The sequence below is a fragment of the Diplotaxodon limnothrissa genome, linkage group LG13, assembly GCF_057381915.1.
Source record: "Diplotaxodon limnothrissa isolate DT_005_m linkage group LG13, D_limnothrissa_male_GT1.1, whole genome shotgun sequence".
In the NCBI taxonomy this organism is placed as follows: Eukaryota; Metazoa; Chordata; class Actinopteri; order Cichliformes; family Cichlidae; genus Diplotaxodon; species Diplotaxodon limnothrissa.
Window position 1 is genome coordinate 11,870,574 of NC_140608.1, and position 14,748 is coordinate 11,885,321.

A 14,748-nucleotide genomic window follows, 5' to 3' on the forward strand; every position below is an offset into this window, starting at 1 on the left:
CAAACAGCAACACATGGGAAACTGTCGCCACGAACATAAACACGCACATATAGCACAGAGAAACATACTGTGTCTACTCAGGCAAACACGTCTCTCATGCACACACATACATTCAGAGGCAAACAGTCTCTGGCAGTGCCCAACGTCTTCTGTAAACGAAAAAAAAGAAGTGCTTGCACAAGCCCAAGGACCTCTAGCACAAAAATGTACTTATACATGGGTGTAAACACAAACAGCGCCAGCATCATAAACAATCCCAGTCTGAAAAGTACTTTGTAGAGCACGGTGAATGACAGACGTTCTCTGCACAGGAATCATGGGGAGTGTGAGCGAACACTTATTTTCTCCCCAACAGGATGTTTGAGGACACATGGAAACGTGGTGAAACACACTTGCAGCAACCTTACACACTACGCACAATCTCACCTTGGTCTCTGCCAAGAAACGCACACAAGCACACACAAAGACACACTCACACAGTAAGAAATTGTTTGAAAAGAATGAGATAATAGAGGGGCAATCACGGGAAAAGCTACGTAGCAGGAAAGCAAGCATGTCAAAGAAATTTGTGCTTCCTGTCCTGTTGACTTCTATCATTTTACTGAAGTGTTTAAATAAAAGGAGCTGGCTAAAAAAGAAAAAAAGGTGTGGATTTGTCACAGCACTAGTTAAAATGAAAGTGTTATCACTTAGCTGTAAAGAGAAACAGATGTGTTGTATTTTCAGATGATAGGGGTCGATATGCAGAGTGCCGTGCAGTGTGTGGGTGGATGGTAGGCAGAGGGATGACCATATAGGGTTTAGGGAGCGTGCCATGTGAACAGATGGTCTCTGGTTGCCACCCAAGATCCCATTAAGAAAGATGGCAGGACTGACCTATTTCTGGACCCACCGTGTCAGGCAAATCCACTGCACCGGGAGATAGGGGGAATATCTACATTCAGTGGTTATAATCCTTCGCTGTTTTTGTTGAACATTATGGGATTACACACATTGTCACTGTAACAATAATGCAGGAATCTATTACATGATACGCTGGGCTCATGTAGCACAAGAAGTTAGCCAACTCATATTTCCAGCTGTCCGAGTAGTTGCTTCCTCAGACGTTGTGCCCTTGAGCGCTTAATTAGGTCTTTCAGGAAAAACAACTGGGATGATACGGTTGTCGAAGTAACTGATGAGCTATCCACAGCCTGACGGGAGGTGCGCTCTTTTTCCACCTATGTTCCCGTACGCTGTCCCTTTGCGTGGACAGCTGTCTCATAAGGGCTCAGGGAGACACATTCTTCTGAGTGCACAGTACAGTCAATTAGTTGCTGCTCTGCATAAGCCTTTTTCCACCTGTCGATTAATCAAAAAAAACTTCATCACAAACTGGAACCTGCTAAAAATGCTGTGATTTTCTTCTCTTCTAATTTCAATCACTGTGTTAAAAAAAAATACATGTTTTCCCTTGGACGCAAACTTAGTGTTTGTATTTGATAAAGCGGTATTACAAAGGTGTGGAGAAAAAAAAAGAGCTAAACAACAATAACTACTAACCCATACAGCAGAACAACACTGGCTCACGCAGGCAACATTTCATCTCACTGGCATCTTTTTTTGTTGGTGACATGTTGGATATACTACGTGAGGGGTTGTTGGGGGTGGGGGGGGGGGGGTCTTTTGGGTAAGTCACAAAAGCTATGGTGAGGAAAAAATGTATTATCAGCACCTTTGCCTTACACACACACACACACACACACTTTTTTGTTCTTCTGCAATTTTCTACTTGTGCAGCCTGTGGCTCACCAATGGGATTATTTTTCAAGACATGATCGCCAACAACCAGAATGATCAATTCCCATGCAGCATGTCCGGTCCTGATGGCCATGCAGCGTAGGCGAATGTGTGCTCATTAACATTTCTTTCTGATCAGAGCAAATTAGCTCGGTAAAGTCACTGCACATCATTTAAAAAAAAACAAAAAAAAAAAACACAGGCATTGCCTTACTCGTGCTGGCATTTCATCACAGTATGGAGCAGCATAGTTTCCTAAGCTCCAAAATACATTTTACAATTGCTTTCCCACTGGTCAGGTGCTCAGAGGTAACTTTTTCTTCTGAATGAAGGTAGCACCGTAAGTTGGCAGGAATTTGTTGGGGTGAACTCTGTTGTAAAAAACACATGAATAGTACAAAGGAGACAACCAGGCTCCCATCTGTGGTTAGGTTTAGGCAACGAATCTGAACATGAAAGTCAGTTTCTAACCTTAACGGAGGATTTGACTGAGACTTCCAAAATAATATATGCGACTCATTATTGCACAGCACATATAAATTTTTCTAGTAATTCAGTAAGCCTGGGGGTATAGCTGATTGTTCACAAACAGGGAAGTCATCAAGGCAGACAAATGAATGGGGGATGGAGGGCTCCGCCTACCAAAGACCATCCTTCCCAGTGTGCTTTTGTCCCTTTTCCATCTGGATAGAACCGAATGGGGTCTACATCAAGATGTAATCCCACCTGTGTGTGTGTAAATAACCTAGTTGACGACATCCAGGAGGGGCTGCGGGAAACGCTGCGTGAACTCGGCTTGCTCCGCGAACCAGGCCTCGAAGCCTCGGCGTTGCCTGATGCCGGCGGACGGAGGTGGAGACATCGGAATTGTTGCGCGAGGAAGCGGAAGCGCGGCAAGCGGGCGGGAGTCTGTGCTAGGCTAAAAACAAACCCTAGCCGGCCGGCTCTACCGTCCATCATCTTATCCAACGTCTGCTCCCTGGATAACAAACTGGATTACATCCGACTCCAGCAGGCCACACAGCGTGAGATTAGAGACTGCTGTGTCTTTGTTTTCACGGAAACATGGCTCAGCGAAAGAGTACCGGACGCCGCTATTCAGCTAAACGGGCTGGCCTCGTTTCGCGCCGACAGAAATGCAGCTCTGTGCGGTAAGACTCGCGGTGGCGGCTTGTGTGTTTACATCAACGAGAAATGGTGCAAGAACTCTGTGCTAGTCTCTAGTTATTGCTCATCGCTGGTGGAGTTTGTGACTGTTAGATGCAGACCTTTTTACTTACCACGGGAATTCACCACTGTTTTCATTATCGGAGTGTACATTCCACCTAGCGCTAATGCTAAGGAAGCGCTATGGGAATTGTATACAAAGATCAGTGAACTGCAAAATACACACCCGGATGGACTGTTTATTGTTGCTGGGGACTTCAACCATGCAAATCTCAAGTCAGTGCTTCCTAGATTCCATCAGTATGTGGACTTTGGGGAGAAAACACGCTGGATCTTGTTTACACAAACATCCCCGGCGCATATCGGGCAGAGCCCCGCCCCCACCTCGGCTACTCAGACCACATCTCTGTTATGCTAATTCCAGCATACAGACCACTCGTCAGGCGATCAAAACCGGTTCTGAAGCAGGTGAAAACCTGGCCAGCAGGAGCCATCTCTGCTCTTCAGGACTGTTTTGAGAGCACTGACTGGAACATGTTTAGAGAGGCTGCAACTTACGGCGACTTCACTGACTTGGAGGAGTACACATCATCAGTGTCCAGCTATATCAACAAGTGCACCGATGACGTCACTGTCTCCAAGATCATCATCTCACGACCCAACCAGAAACCGTGGATTACTGCGGAAGTGCGTGCACTTCTAAGGACCCGAGACTCTGCCTTCAAAGAGGGAGATAAGGTGGCGCTTAGAAGAGCGAGGGCTGAACTTTCTCGGGCCATCAGAGAGGCGAAGCGCGCACACGCCCAGAGAATCCACAACCACTTTAAGGACAGCGGCGACACACGACGCATGTGGCAGGGCTTACAAGCCATCGCTAACTACAGGACGACACCACCTGCCTGTGACAGTGACGGCTCCCTCCCAGATGTGCTTAACAACTTCTATGCTCGGTTCGACAGGCAGAACGACGTGGCGGCGAGGAAGACCACCCCTCCTCCGAACGACCAGGTCCTGTGTCTCACTACAGCTGAGGTGAGGAAAACTCTACGCAGAGTCAATCCACGTAAAGCTGCTGGACCAGACAACATCCCAGGCAGAGTGCTCAGAGAATGTGCTGATCAGCTGGCAAATGTTCTCACCGACATCTTCAACATCTCTCTGAGCAGTGCCGTTGTCCCCACGTGCTTCAAGGCCACCACCATCGTCCCCGTGCCCAAGAAGTCTTCTGTGTCCTGTCTCAATGACTACCGCCCTATCGCACTTACACCCACCATCATGAAGTGCTTCGAACGGCTCGTCATGAGACACATCAAGACCCTGCTGCCCCCCTCACTGGACCCAATGCAATTTGCATACCGCCATAACCGCTCAACGGACGACGCCATCTCCACTGCACTCCATCTTGCCCTGACACACTTGGACAAGAAGGACTCACACGTCCGAATGCTGTACATAGATTTCAGCTCAGCATTTAACACGATCATCCCCCAACAACTGATCGGAAAGCTGAGCCTGTTAGGCCTGAACACCTCCCTCTGCAACTGGATCCTGGACTTTCTGACCGGAAGGCCTCAGTCAGTACGGATTGGGAACTGCACCTCCAGCACCACCACACTGAGCACTGGGGCCCCACAAGGCTGTGTGCTCAGTCCTCTGCTGTTCACACTGCTGACTCATGACTGTGTAGCAACACACAGTTCAAATCACATCATTAAATTCGCTGATGACACGACCGTGGTGGGTCTCATTAGCAAGAACGACGAGTCAGCGTACAGAGAGGAAGTGCAGAGACTAACGGACTGGTGTAAGGACAACAACCTGTCTCTGAATGTTGACAAGACAAAAGAGATGGTTGTTGACTTTAGGAGGACACGAGGCGACCACTCACCGCTGAGCATCAACGGCTCCTCTGTGGAGATCGTTGACAGCACCAAATTCCTGGGCGTACACCTGGAGAAGGACCTCGGCTGGTCCCTCAACACCAGCTCCCTGCACAAGAAAGCCCAACAGCGTCTCTTCTTTCTGAGAAGACTGAGAAAGGCCCGGCTTCCACCACCGATCCTGACCACCTTCTATAGAGGAACTATTGAGAGCATCCTGAGCGGCTGCATCACTGTCTGGTTTGGGAGCTGTGCCATATCAGACCGCAAGACCCTACAGCGGATAGTGGGAACAGCAGAGAAGATCATCGGGGTCTCTCTACCCTCTATTGAGGACATCTACACCACACGCTGCATTCGCAAAGCCACCAGCATTGTGGCTGATCGGACACACCCCTCTCACACACTCTTTACACTCCTGCCATCTGGAAAAAGGTACCGAAGCATTCGGGCACGCACATCCAGACTGTGCAACAGCTTTTTTCCACAAGCCATCCGTCTCCTCAGCAAAAAGGGACTGACTGATAAACACGCACACACACACATACACTAACATTATCACTCAGCTTAACTCAAATACCTCAAAACATTGAGACTGGACTGACTAACCAACACAAAGCGCAAACACACGGACCTACACCACCAAACCATCGCACACACCAACCTGTAAATGCTCTTTTGCACAATATTATTACTAGATATATTATATATTATTATTTTTTTGCACTAACTTGTCTTGTAGCACCTTGGTTCCTGGAGGAACGTTGTTTCGCCTCACTGTGTATTTTTAAACTGTATATGGTTGAAGTGACAATAAAGTTGAACTTGAACTTGAACTTGAACTTGAAGTGTAAAACACAGAGAGAAAGACTGAATGTGCATGGTATTTCTACTCTGCTCTGCCCAGGCAGACGGCCCCCTAATGTCAAATGACCGAGCGCCACTACACAGCAGTTGCTATGGTTACCAGCCAGGTTCTGTGTACACGGATACTCATCGCAATCTCGATCTGCAGTGAAGCACCGATGGCAGAGCAAGAGCCCCGCAAAAGAAAAACTAAATAATATTAATAACATAAGAATTCACCTACCCACCCACATGCACATACATACACACAAATCATGTTTATACTGTATGCAGTACATGTTGAGAAATACTTGCATACATGCACCCACGAATGTTAATTCCACCCACATGAGAAGATACTGTACTCACTTCACCTTCACGTAGCACTCACTTGAGTAAATACTCAGTTGTGCTGCATATCATTAGAGTGAGCAAGTAAGCAAACACAGCCTGCTGGGCAGAATTATCAGCCCCAGCACAAGTAGCACAAATCGCAGTAGGCGATACACTGGGATATCACTATGGCTAGAAACCCCTCTAAAGCAGCCGGTGCTTTATTTCTCCCTGACTGTCACAACCACTCTGTTTTACTCTCAATCTGCCCGTCTTTCTCTCTGTTGGCGTGTCTCCCTATATGTTTCTTTGATTTATCTCTCACTCTCTCTCATATACACACACACACACCAATGTACATACAGGGCAGATTGGGAGCACTCAGTCAGAGCAGGAGATGAAAGGGAAGAGGGAGCTGTGTCCATGCCAATGGAGCTGTGTGAGTGGGGAAGTGATGAAAGAGAGGCTCATTTAGTAAATTGACAGTTCCCTTCGGGATTCTTCATCTTCTTCCCCATGAAAGGCCTGAATCTTTCTCAACTGCGAGCTATTCTCACCAGGCATGAGGAAGATGTCATATTCCAGCAAACATTAACAATGTCAGTATTTTAGTTTGGATCCATCTCTCTCCTCACTCCCACTGCTGCTCCATTCAATCCACAGATGCACAGCAGATGTCTGTGCAAAACACACCTACTTTTCATACGCTGATGTAAAATGAGATGTAAAATGAGCACTAGATGCTCCCTGACTAACATACAAATGCAATGTGTTTCATTATTATTATTATTATTATTATTATTATTATTATTATTATTATTATTATAATTATAGTTCTGTCGTAAAATTCTTGAGCTACCCATCAGTATTGGTCTTTAGCAATAGTTCTCCAGGCTTTGTGAAGGTCATTGAAAGTTTTTCTTTGTACATCTAGTCTAGTCCGTGTCTGTCCTTTTAGAAAAATGTGTTCTTTTTGGTAGTTAAGAAACTTAACATTGATGAATCATCCAGGCATAGAAAAGATATCTAACTTCAGGGATAATCCATCCAGTCTACACATGAAAGACAACTTAGCAAAGAATCAATTTTAAATTATATCTTTAGACATTTTGCTAGCAGTCTGTGCAAAAAACACATAATTTGCTCCTATTTCTGTAGCTGAATTTATATATATATATATATATATATATATATATATATATATATATATCAAACAGACACCATTTAACAGACAATTACACAAGAACTGGACAGAGAATCAGTCAGTTTTATGTAATGATGTAGGGACGAGTTCAGGAGTTTGGTCTCTGAGAAGTCAAATTAGTCAAGCATGATAGCAAAATTATAAAGTAAACGTCAGAGCCAGTCAGCAAATGTTGCTCATTTGTAACCTTAATAGACATTTAGCAGGAAAACATAATTATTATCACAAATGATTACAAAAGCCCAGAAAAAGAAACTGTGGTAGTCCACAAAAAAAACCAAAAAAAAACAACCTCAGCAATGAAAATATTTACACACAAATTTGAGCTGATACACTAATCAAGCATAACATTCAACTACTAAAACACATTTCTGTCTTCAGAAATATAAGTAAATACTAAGTAAACTGGAATTTGGCATGTTAATCTAAAAAAATAAAATAATGTGCTCTAGGTTTTTTTCAGCTTTTCTATAAAACTTTACATTTGAAAAATTCATGGATAGTAATAATTATGTCTTAGCATTGAAAATATCATTTCGATTAAAGACCTTATGCATAATTGTGGATTAGCCATTACAGAAACATAAAAATTGATTTTTGGTCATAACCAGTACTGTTAATTTAGGGCAGCTGTGGCATAAACCTTACACCAGATGGTGGACTAATAAATAGTCTAAGCACCGTGTATACACTATGTTGCCCAACACTTAAATGGGCCTCAATTTTAATCAAGTGCTGTGAAGTCTTTCCATAACTCAGCCAGTCTAAAAGGTAACAGAGGTAGCATGCTGCTCATAGTTAACTCTCTGTGCTCAGACATTAGACTGTGTGTGGAGGACATATGGGTATGCTTATAGGGAGAACACATCAGCAACTGTGCTGGTGGAAAGACTTTTTTTTTTCTTTTTAAAAATTAAAAGCTGTTTCTCTAAAGCTTTGTCATAGTAAAAATCAAACAACAGGAGAAACAGAAAGAGAATTTGACATCCTTTAGGATATGTATCCAACTTAACAGATACCTCACTACACAGACCAGCTAATTCTGTGCCAAACTATGGAAACTTGCAATATCTAAACAATGAAATTCTGAGGGTGAAAAAGGCGACTAAAAGCAACACAGGACAAGGAGTTTGTTTACTTCATAGTTCATTGTTAACAAACATTAACAAATCTTCCTCATATGCATCTAAGTATGTACATGCACACCCACACACAAAAATAAATGCAAACTCATATAGCAGAGTGAGCTGCAGTGGGCCACAGAAAGGACACTGTAGCACAAAAAAGGCCGGACAGTGCCAGCCAAATAGCCAACTGATGTTCAACTAGCCTCTGCTAGGATAAAATGAATTGCCCTACAGTATGTCTCCAGTGGGACTTGTATAAATAAGGTGAGGAAACGTGTACACGACAGTGGATTGTGCAGTGGATTTATCCAAAAGCCAACTTGATTGTGAACACTATGTGCAGTCCTTTTGCCAGAGGAAAGACCAAACTGTTGCACTTAGTTAACGGTGGCTGGGCCAAACGAAAAAAAACCTGATGTATGTGTGTCTGGGTTTGGTATCTGACATGTTCATCCCCATCAGAAAAGCGAAAACTTACAAGAACTCTGCCAGTGAGTGTCTGAGCGGAGATCATGACACCGGCCCAGTCTTTGACTGAAGTCATCCATCCCACTTCATTGGCTGGCGCCTCCTCCTTCTCATCAGGGCCCTTTGGTGCTCTGTCGGCTGCCTGATTGTTGGCGGGGTTGTTCACCTTCTGAGCCTCCTAGAAAAAAAACGGAAACGAAATCTGAGTAGGCAAATTAAGGAAACCGACAGGAACACATTGTTGATTATAAGCAGATAAGTCAGTTTGTTTAACAACAACAAATTATACGTTATCCCCCACAGTAAGGCAATTTGTCATAATCCATTATTTCCACACTTCCCATTTAATGCCTATGCATCCTGGCAGCATCATGTTCATGTTCCTTCTGAGTGGCAGAACTTCGGGTTACTCACCGTATACCTGCATGAGCCTAAAATACTTCTGGGGATACTGCAACTTAACAGTTCTAAAAAAATAAAAATAAAAAATAAAAAAAACCTGATAAAAACTTTCAAACTGGTTGTTGTGGATCTAAAATGATGGCACACTTAACAGCCCGCATGGCTTCCCACTTTTCAAACACATCTTGGTGAACTATTTCTATAATATATATCAAGGAAAGTTTGCAAAAGAGCAGCCATGTTAAAAGACTGTAGGAGATGGAGAGCATGTACTGTACGTAGTATAAGTTTCTGAACTTATGTATACCCTTAAAAAACTACACATTTCTTTAGGACAAAAAAAAGGGTGTCACTGCACCCATCACGCCATCATAGCATCCATCTGCTACTATTAATGGTGAATATGTGTGTTCAAGTCAAATAACAAGATGTGTATGAGGCCACTCTAATTTTATTGCGCATATGGCATAATTGTTCCTCGGGGTAAACTGTTGTTCTCATGCAGCCCTTTTAATGTGCCTTCTCGTGTCTGGCTGAGTGAGCAGAGTTGCATGGCACTTCATTGACATGCTTTGTTTGGCACAGTCGCTGCATGCAGCTGTTCCTCTCTAGAAATTCGCTCATTCCTGATTTGATACAAGTAAGCACTCTGCTACCTTGTCCTTCTGCCAGAAAATGAAGCAAGTGGATTTCCTCCACTTTTGTCTTCCTCAAAGAAAAAAAACCTATATTCAGGCATAATAAATGGAGTCCATAGAGAATGCCTGGAATTGAAATAACTTTAAAGCCCCTGGATTATGTGGCATCGGTCCACTCTGTGGGAACAGCCTCATAGTGCACATGTAGCACTAGGAAAACATTTTACATGTCCCTTCTCACAGTGACATCTGACAAGTAGCCATCAGAGCAGATTATGTGCTATGTCAACAAAGTAAAATTAGTGTCCCTGTTGTGTAAGTGTGGGACGTTTGTTGTGATGACCCCATGAAATTCAAAAATGGTGACGAGTGAAAACTATAAGTGTTTACAGTGAGTTTATTCTTGTTTTTAAAACCCAACACATCATAATTCCTAGAACTTTATGAAGCAATAAAGACATGCAACCAAAAGCCAGCTGACCACTGGGGTGACCGATGCACACCCACATGTGATACGAAAACAAACCAGACTGCAACTTGAGTATTTCTGCAGGGCTAAAGAGCAGATGAGCCCAAGAGAGTGCTCTGTCCATTTCAAGAGGATTGTCTGGTTAAATTGGATTATATTTGATAATGATATGGCATGGACACAGCTGCCATTTTCCTAATTTCATTCTAACCCATAACAATGCCAATAAACTGACCCTAAAAAAGCCTGCCTTAGTCATAAGATTATTATCCAGCTCTGCCGTTGGGCCTCGCAGTACTCCAGTGGGTAATTCGGTTAGTTATGGTTTATATGCTCATTAAATGACTCAGCGTTTGGAGACTCACAAACTTTTGAAGTACCTATCGTGAAAGTGACGTGAAGCATTCAGCTTTGCTTTTGAGCACCACAAGAATTCAGTATTTCCGACAGGCTGCTATCAAGCACATTTAACATTTAGAAACTTTAGCTTAATATCATTTAAATAAATAACAGCCGGTTCAGGCATTTTATTTGGCAGAAAAAGTGAATGAGGCATTGACCTGAGACAGATATAGCCTGGTTCAAAGTTAAGTGCTGTGTTTGTTCTAATAGATAATTATCGTCCACTTCACCAGCCTGCGTTCAATATTTTTGTTCAACACAAGAGGTGCTATTGCTGTTTTGTTGTTCACTTTCTTAAAAGTAATTAAAATAAATTAATATTACAATGCATTCTTAAACACAGTGGTTCAACAAAACCCATTGCAACGGTTTCTTATTCACCCATTTGTTAGCATACCAGTGGTATTTAAGGCTACTGTAGCATGTGCAGGGGCTACTACCCCGTCTCATCCCATTCTCTTTCCTCCTTAAGTCCTCCACTAATCACACCGTAACCAAGATATCTGAAAAAGTTATCAACGTTTTATAAAGTTCAAGCTCCCACCATGAAACTTTATTGTATAAGAGCTTACCGGATATGTCACACTGCAAACAGTTAAATACTTACATCTAACTGAATTTCTCCCACTCCCACTCATCCACTCACTTTATTGCATTGCCAGCATGCGGCAAAGACCCAGGAAAATTTGTATACATGCACATACACATGTCACCATCCACAGGGATGTCTACGATTTCACTCTGACTGACACTTGATAGCACTCCAGACAGGGTGTGTGTTAGTCTATGCCCACCAGTTACTTCTCACCCAGAAGAACCCCAAAACCTCACATGCTGCACAATTATACCACAGCAGGAGCACAGCACATCACACCAGGACTACAGTGTGTCGTGCAAATGTCACATCGCTTGTTTCTGGCTCTCTTTGCCATTTGCAGTGTTGCTGTTTTTTTTGTTTTATTTATTTTAAGCATGTTAAAAATCCCTGCAGTCATCTGTTTGGTCACAGTTGTGGCTTTACCTTCATGAATTACATTTCATACAAAATACAAACTGCACATTACATTTACTTTACAATGATTTCATTTCAAATGAAACAAGGATTTCCATCTTGTTACAAAATAACTGCTACTATTTTGTTTTTTCAATAATATATTATGTGAAGACCTCCATGGATGCCAGTTTAATCACAGGACAGTAGTTCTCATTACAGGGAGTGCAGAATTATTAGGCAAGTTGTATTTTTGAGGAATAATTTTATTATTGAACAACAACCATGTTCTCAATGAACCCAAAAAACTCATTAATATCAAAGCTGAATGTTTTTGGAAGTAGTTTTTAGTTTTAGCTATTTTAGGGGGATATCTGTGTGTGCAGGTGACTATTACTGTGCATAATTATTAGGCAACTTAACAAAAACAAATATATACCCATTTCAATTATTTATTTTTACCAGTGAAACCAATATAACATCTCCACATTCACAAATATGCATTTCTGACATTCAAAAACAAAACAAAAACAAATCAGCGACCAATATAGCCACCTTTCTTTGCAAGGACACTCAAAAGCCTGCCATCCATGGATTCTGTCAGTGTTTTGATCTGTTCACCATCAACATTGCGTGCAGCAGCAACCACAGCCTCCCAGACACTGTTCAGAGAGGTGTACTGTTTTCCCTCCTTGTAAATCTCACATTTGATGATGGACCACAGGTTCTCAATGGGGTTCAGATCAGGTGAACAAGGAGGCCATGTCATTAGTTTTTCTTCTTTTATACCCTTTCTTGCCAGCCACGCTGTGGAGTACTTGGACGCGTGTGATGGAGCATTGTCCTGCATGAAAATCATGTTTTTCTTGAAGGATGCAGACTTCTTCCTGTACCACTGCTTGAAGAAGGTGTCTTCCAGAAACTGGCAGTAGGACTGGGAGTTGAGCTTGACTCCATCCTCAACCCGAAAAGGCCCCACAAGCTCATCTTTGATGATACCAGCCCAAACCAGTACTCCACATCCACCTTGCTGGCGTCTGAGTCGGACTGGAGCTCTCTGCCCTTTACCAATCCAGCCACGGGCCCATCCATCTGGCCCATCAAGACTCACTCTCATTTCATCAGTCCATAAAACCTTAGAAAAACCAGTCTTGAGATATTTCTTGGCCCAGTCTTGACGTTTCAGCTTGTGTGTCTTGTTCAGTGGTGGTCGTCTTTCAGCCTTTCTTACCTTGGCCATGTCTCTGAGTATTGCACACCTTGTGCTTTTGGGCACTCCAGTGATGTTGCAGCTCTGAAATATGGCCAAACTGGTGGCAAGTGGCATCTTGGCAGCTGCACGCTTGACTTTTCTCAGTTCATGGGCAGTTATTTTGCGCCTTGGTTTTTCCACACGCTTCTTGCGACCCTGTTGACTATTTTGAATGAAACGCTTGATTGTTCGATGATCACGCTTCAGAAGCTTTGCAATTTTGAGACTGCTGCATCCCTCTGCAAGATATCTCACTATTTTTGACTTTTCTGAGCCTGTCAAGTCCTTCTTTTGACCCATTTTGCCAAAGGAAAGGAAGTTGCCTAATAATTATGCACACCTGATATAGGGTGTTGATGTCATTAGACCACACCTCTTCTCATTACGGAGATGCACATCACCTAATATGCTTAATTGGTAGTAGGCTTTCGGGCCTATACAGCTTGGAGTAAGACAACATGCATGAAGAGGATGATGTGGACAAAATAGTCATTTGCCTAATAATTCTGCACTCCCTGTATTGCACACTGAACAGCGATAGCATATTGAGCAGCACTGACGTTTAACATTCTGTCTATGCATGCGAGTGCGTTTACGGTGAATGAGAATACATGAATAATGGATGTAGTCACGAACTAAAGGCTAGGCAGATCAGGAGACATAATGTAAACAAAGAATTTCTTCTAGCTTATTTGAGCGGCCGGCGGTGGGCTAAGCTCACGCACAGAAAGCCAGTGAAGCAGACTGTTATGGGAGAATCCATCTGCTGGCTATATATAAACACATCTGTGATGTCAAACAGGGCGAGACAGGCAGACAGAGAGAGAGAGAGAGAGAGGGATTCAGAGAGGGAGCCGCAGGAGTCAGTAAATGTGTTTACAACCAAAGTCCACAAAGGACAAAAAAAGTAAATATTATAATAATAATGAAAAAAGCAAAGACTTAAACAAAAAATATATGGTTGGATGCTAATGCTCACCTGGTGGTCAGAAACATGATGTATATACTATATATAATATATATATATATCATATTACATTTTATTGTTTTCAGTTCATCTTATTAACAGGTGTTATTATTCAGTTCCCCACAGGCATATATGAAATGTAATAATTCCCTCCTGGTGCAAATTAAACAATTCAAGCTTCTACAGTGAGCTGTCACATGACACATAGGCAACACACTGTAAACATCTGCTTAAACAGAGGTTGCTGGAGCATTAACCCTGTCCTTGCCATTACCACCCCTGACCATCGCTGTAACAAAAAAAACAAAAACACTTCTGGAACCACAAGTGTTGTAACTTATTGTAACATTTTTGCAACCCTGTGCAGAGCCTATGTGAACTTTAGCCTCAGTTTCCTGTTCTTAACTGACAGGAATGGCACCTAGTATGGTTTTCTGCTACTGTAGCCCAATCTGCTTCAAGGTTCGGTGAAGATGCTCTTCTGCATACTATTGTTATAAAAAGTATTCATTTGAGTTGCTGTCGTCTTCTTATCACCTCAAAGCAGTCCGACGTTCTCCTCTGACATCAACAAGGCATTACTGCCCAGAGAACCACCGCTCCCAGGATTTATTTCTTTTTTTAGGCTATTCTCTTTAAATCGCGGAGATGGTTGTGCGGGAAGATCCCAGCAGATCACCAATTTCTGAAACATTCAGACCAGCCTGGTCAACCACGCCATGTTCAAAGTCAGCATTTTGATTCTTGGTTTGAACTTGCGCAGATTATCTTGAGCATATCTAAATGCCTGAATGAACTCGTGCTGTTGCCAGACGATTGGATG

The 14,748-nt window shown here is 42.9% G+C and overlaps 1 protein-coding gene across 6 annotated transcripts in view; it reads right to left on the reverse strand.

Annotated features, from left to right (window-relative positions):
* The window catches only part of kcnma1a (potassium large conductance calcium-activated channel, subfamily M, alpha member 1a), a 149,125-nt gene that overhangs the window by 98,239 nt on the left and 36,138 nt on the right, over positions 1 to 14,748 (reverse strand). For all 6 annotated transcript variants that reach the window (XM_085369805.1, XM_085369802.1, XM_085369804.1 and 3 more), the window contains exon 2: positions 8,815 to 8,982. In XM_085369805.1, coding sequence (XP_085225931.1) covers positions 8,815 to 8,982 — 168 coding nt within the window. The remainder of the gene's footprint in view (positions 1 to 8,814; positions 8,983 to 14,748) is intronic.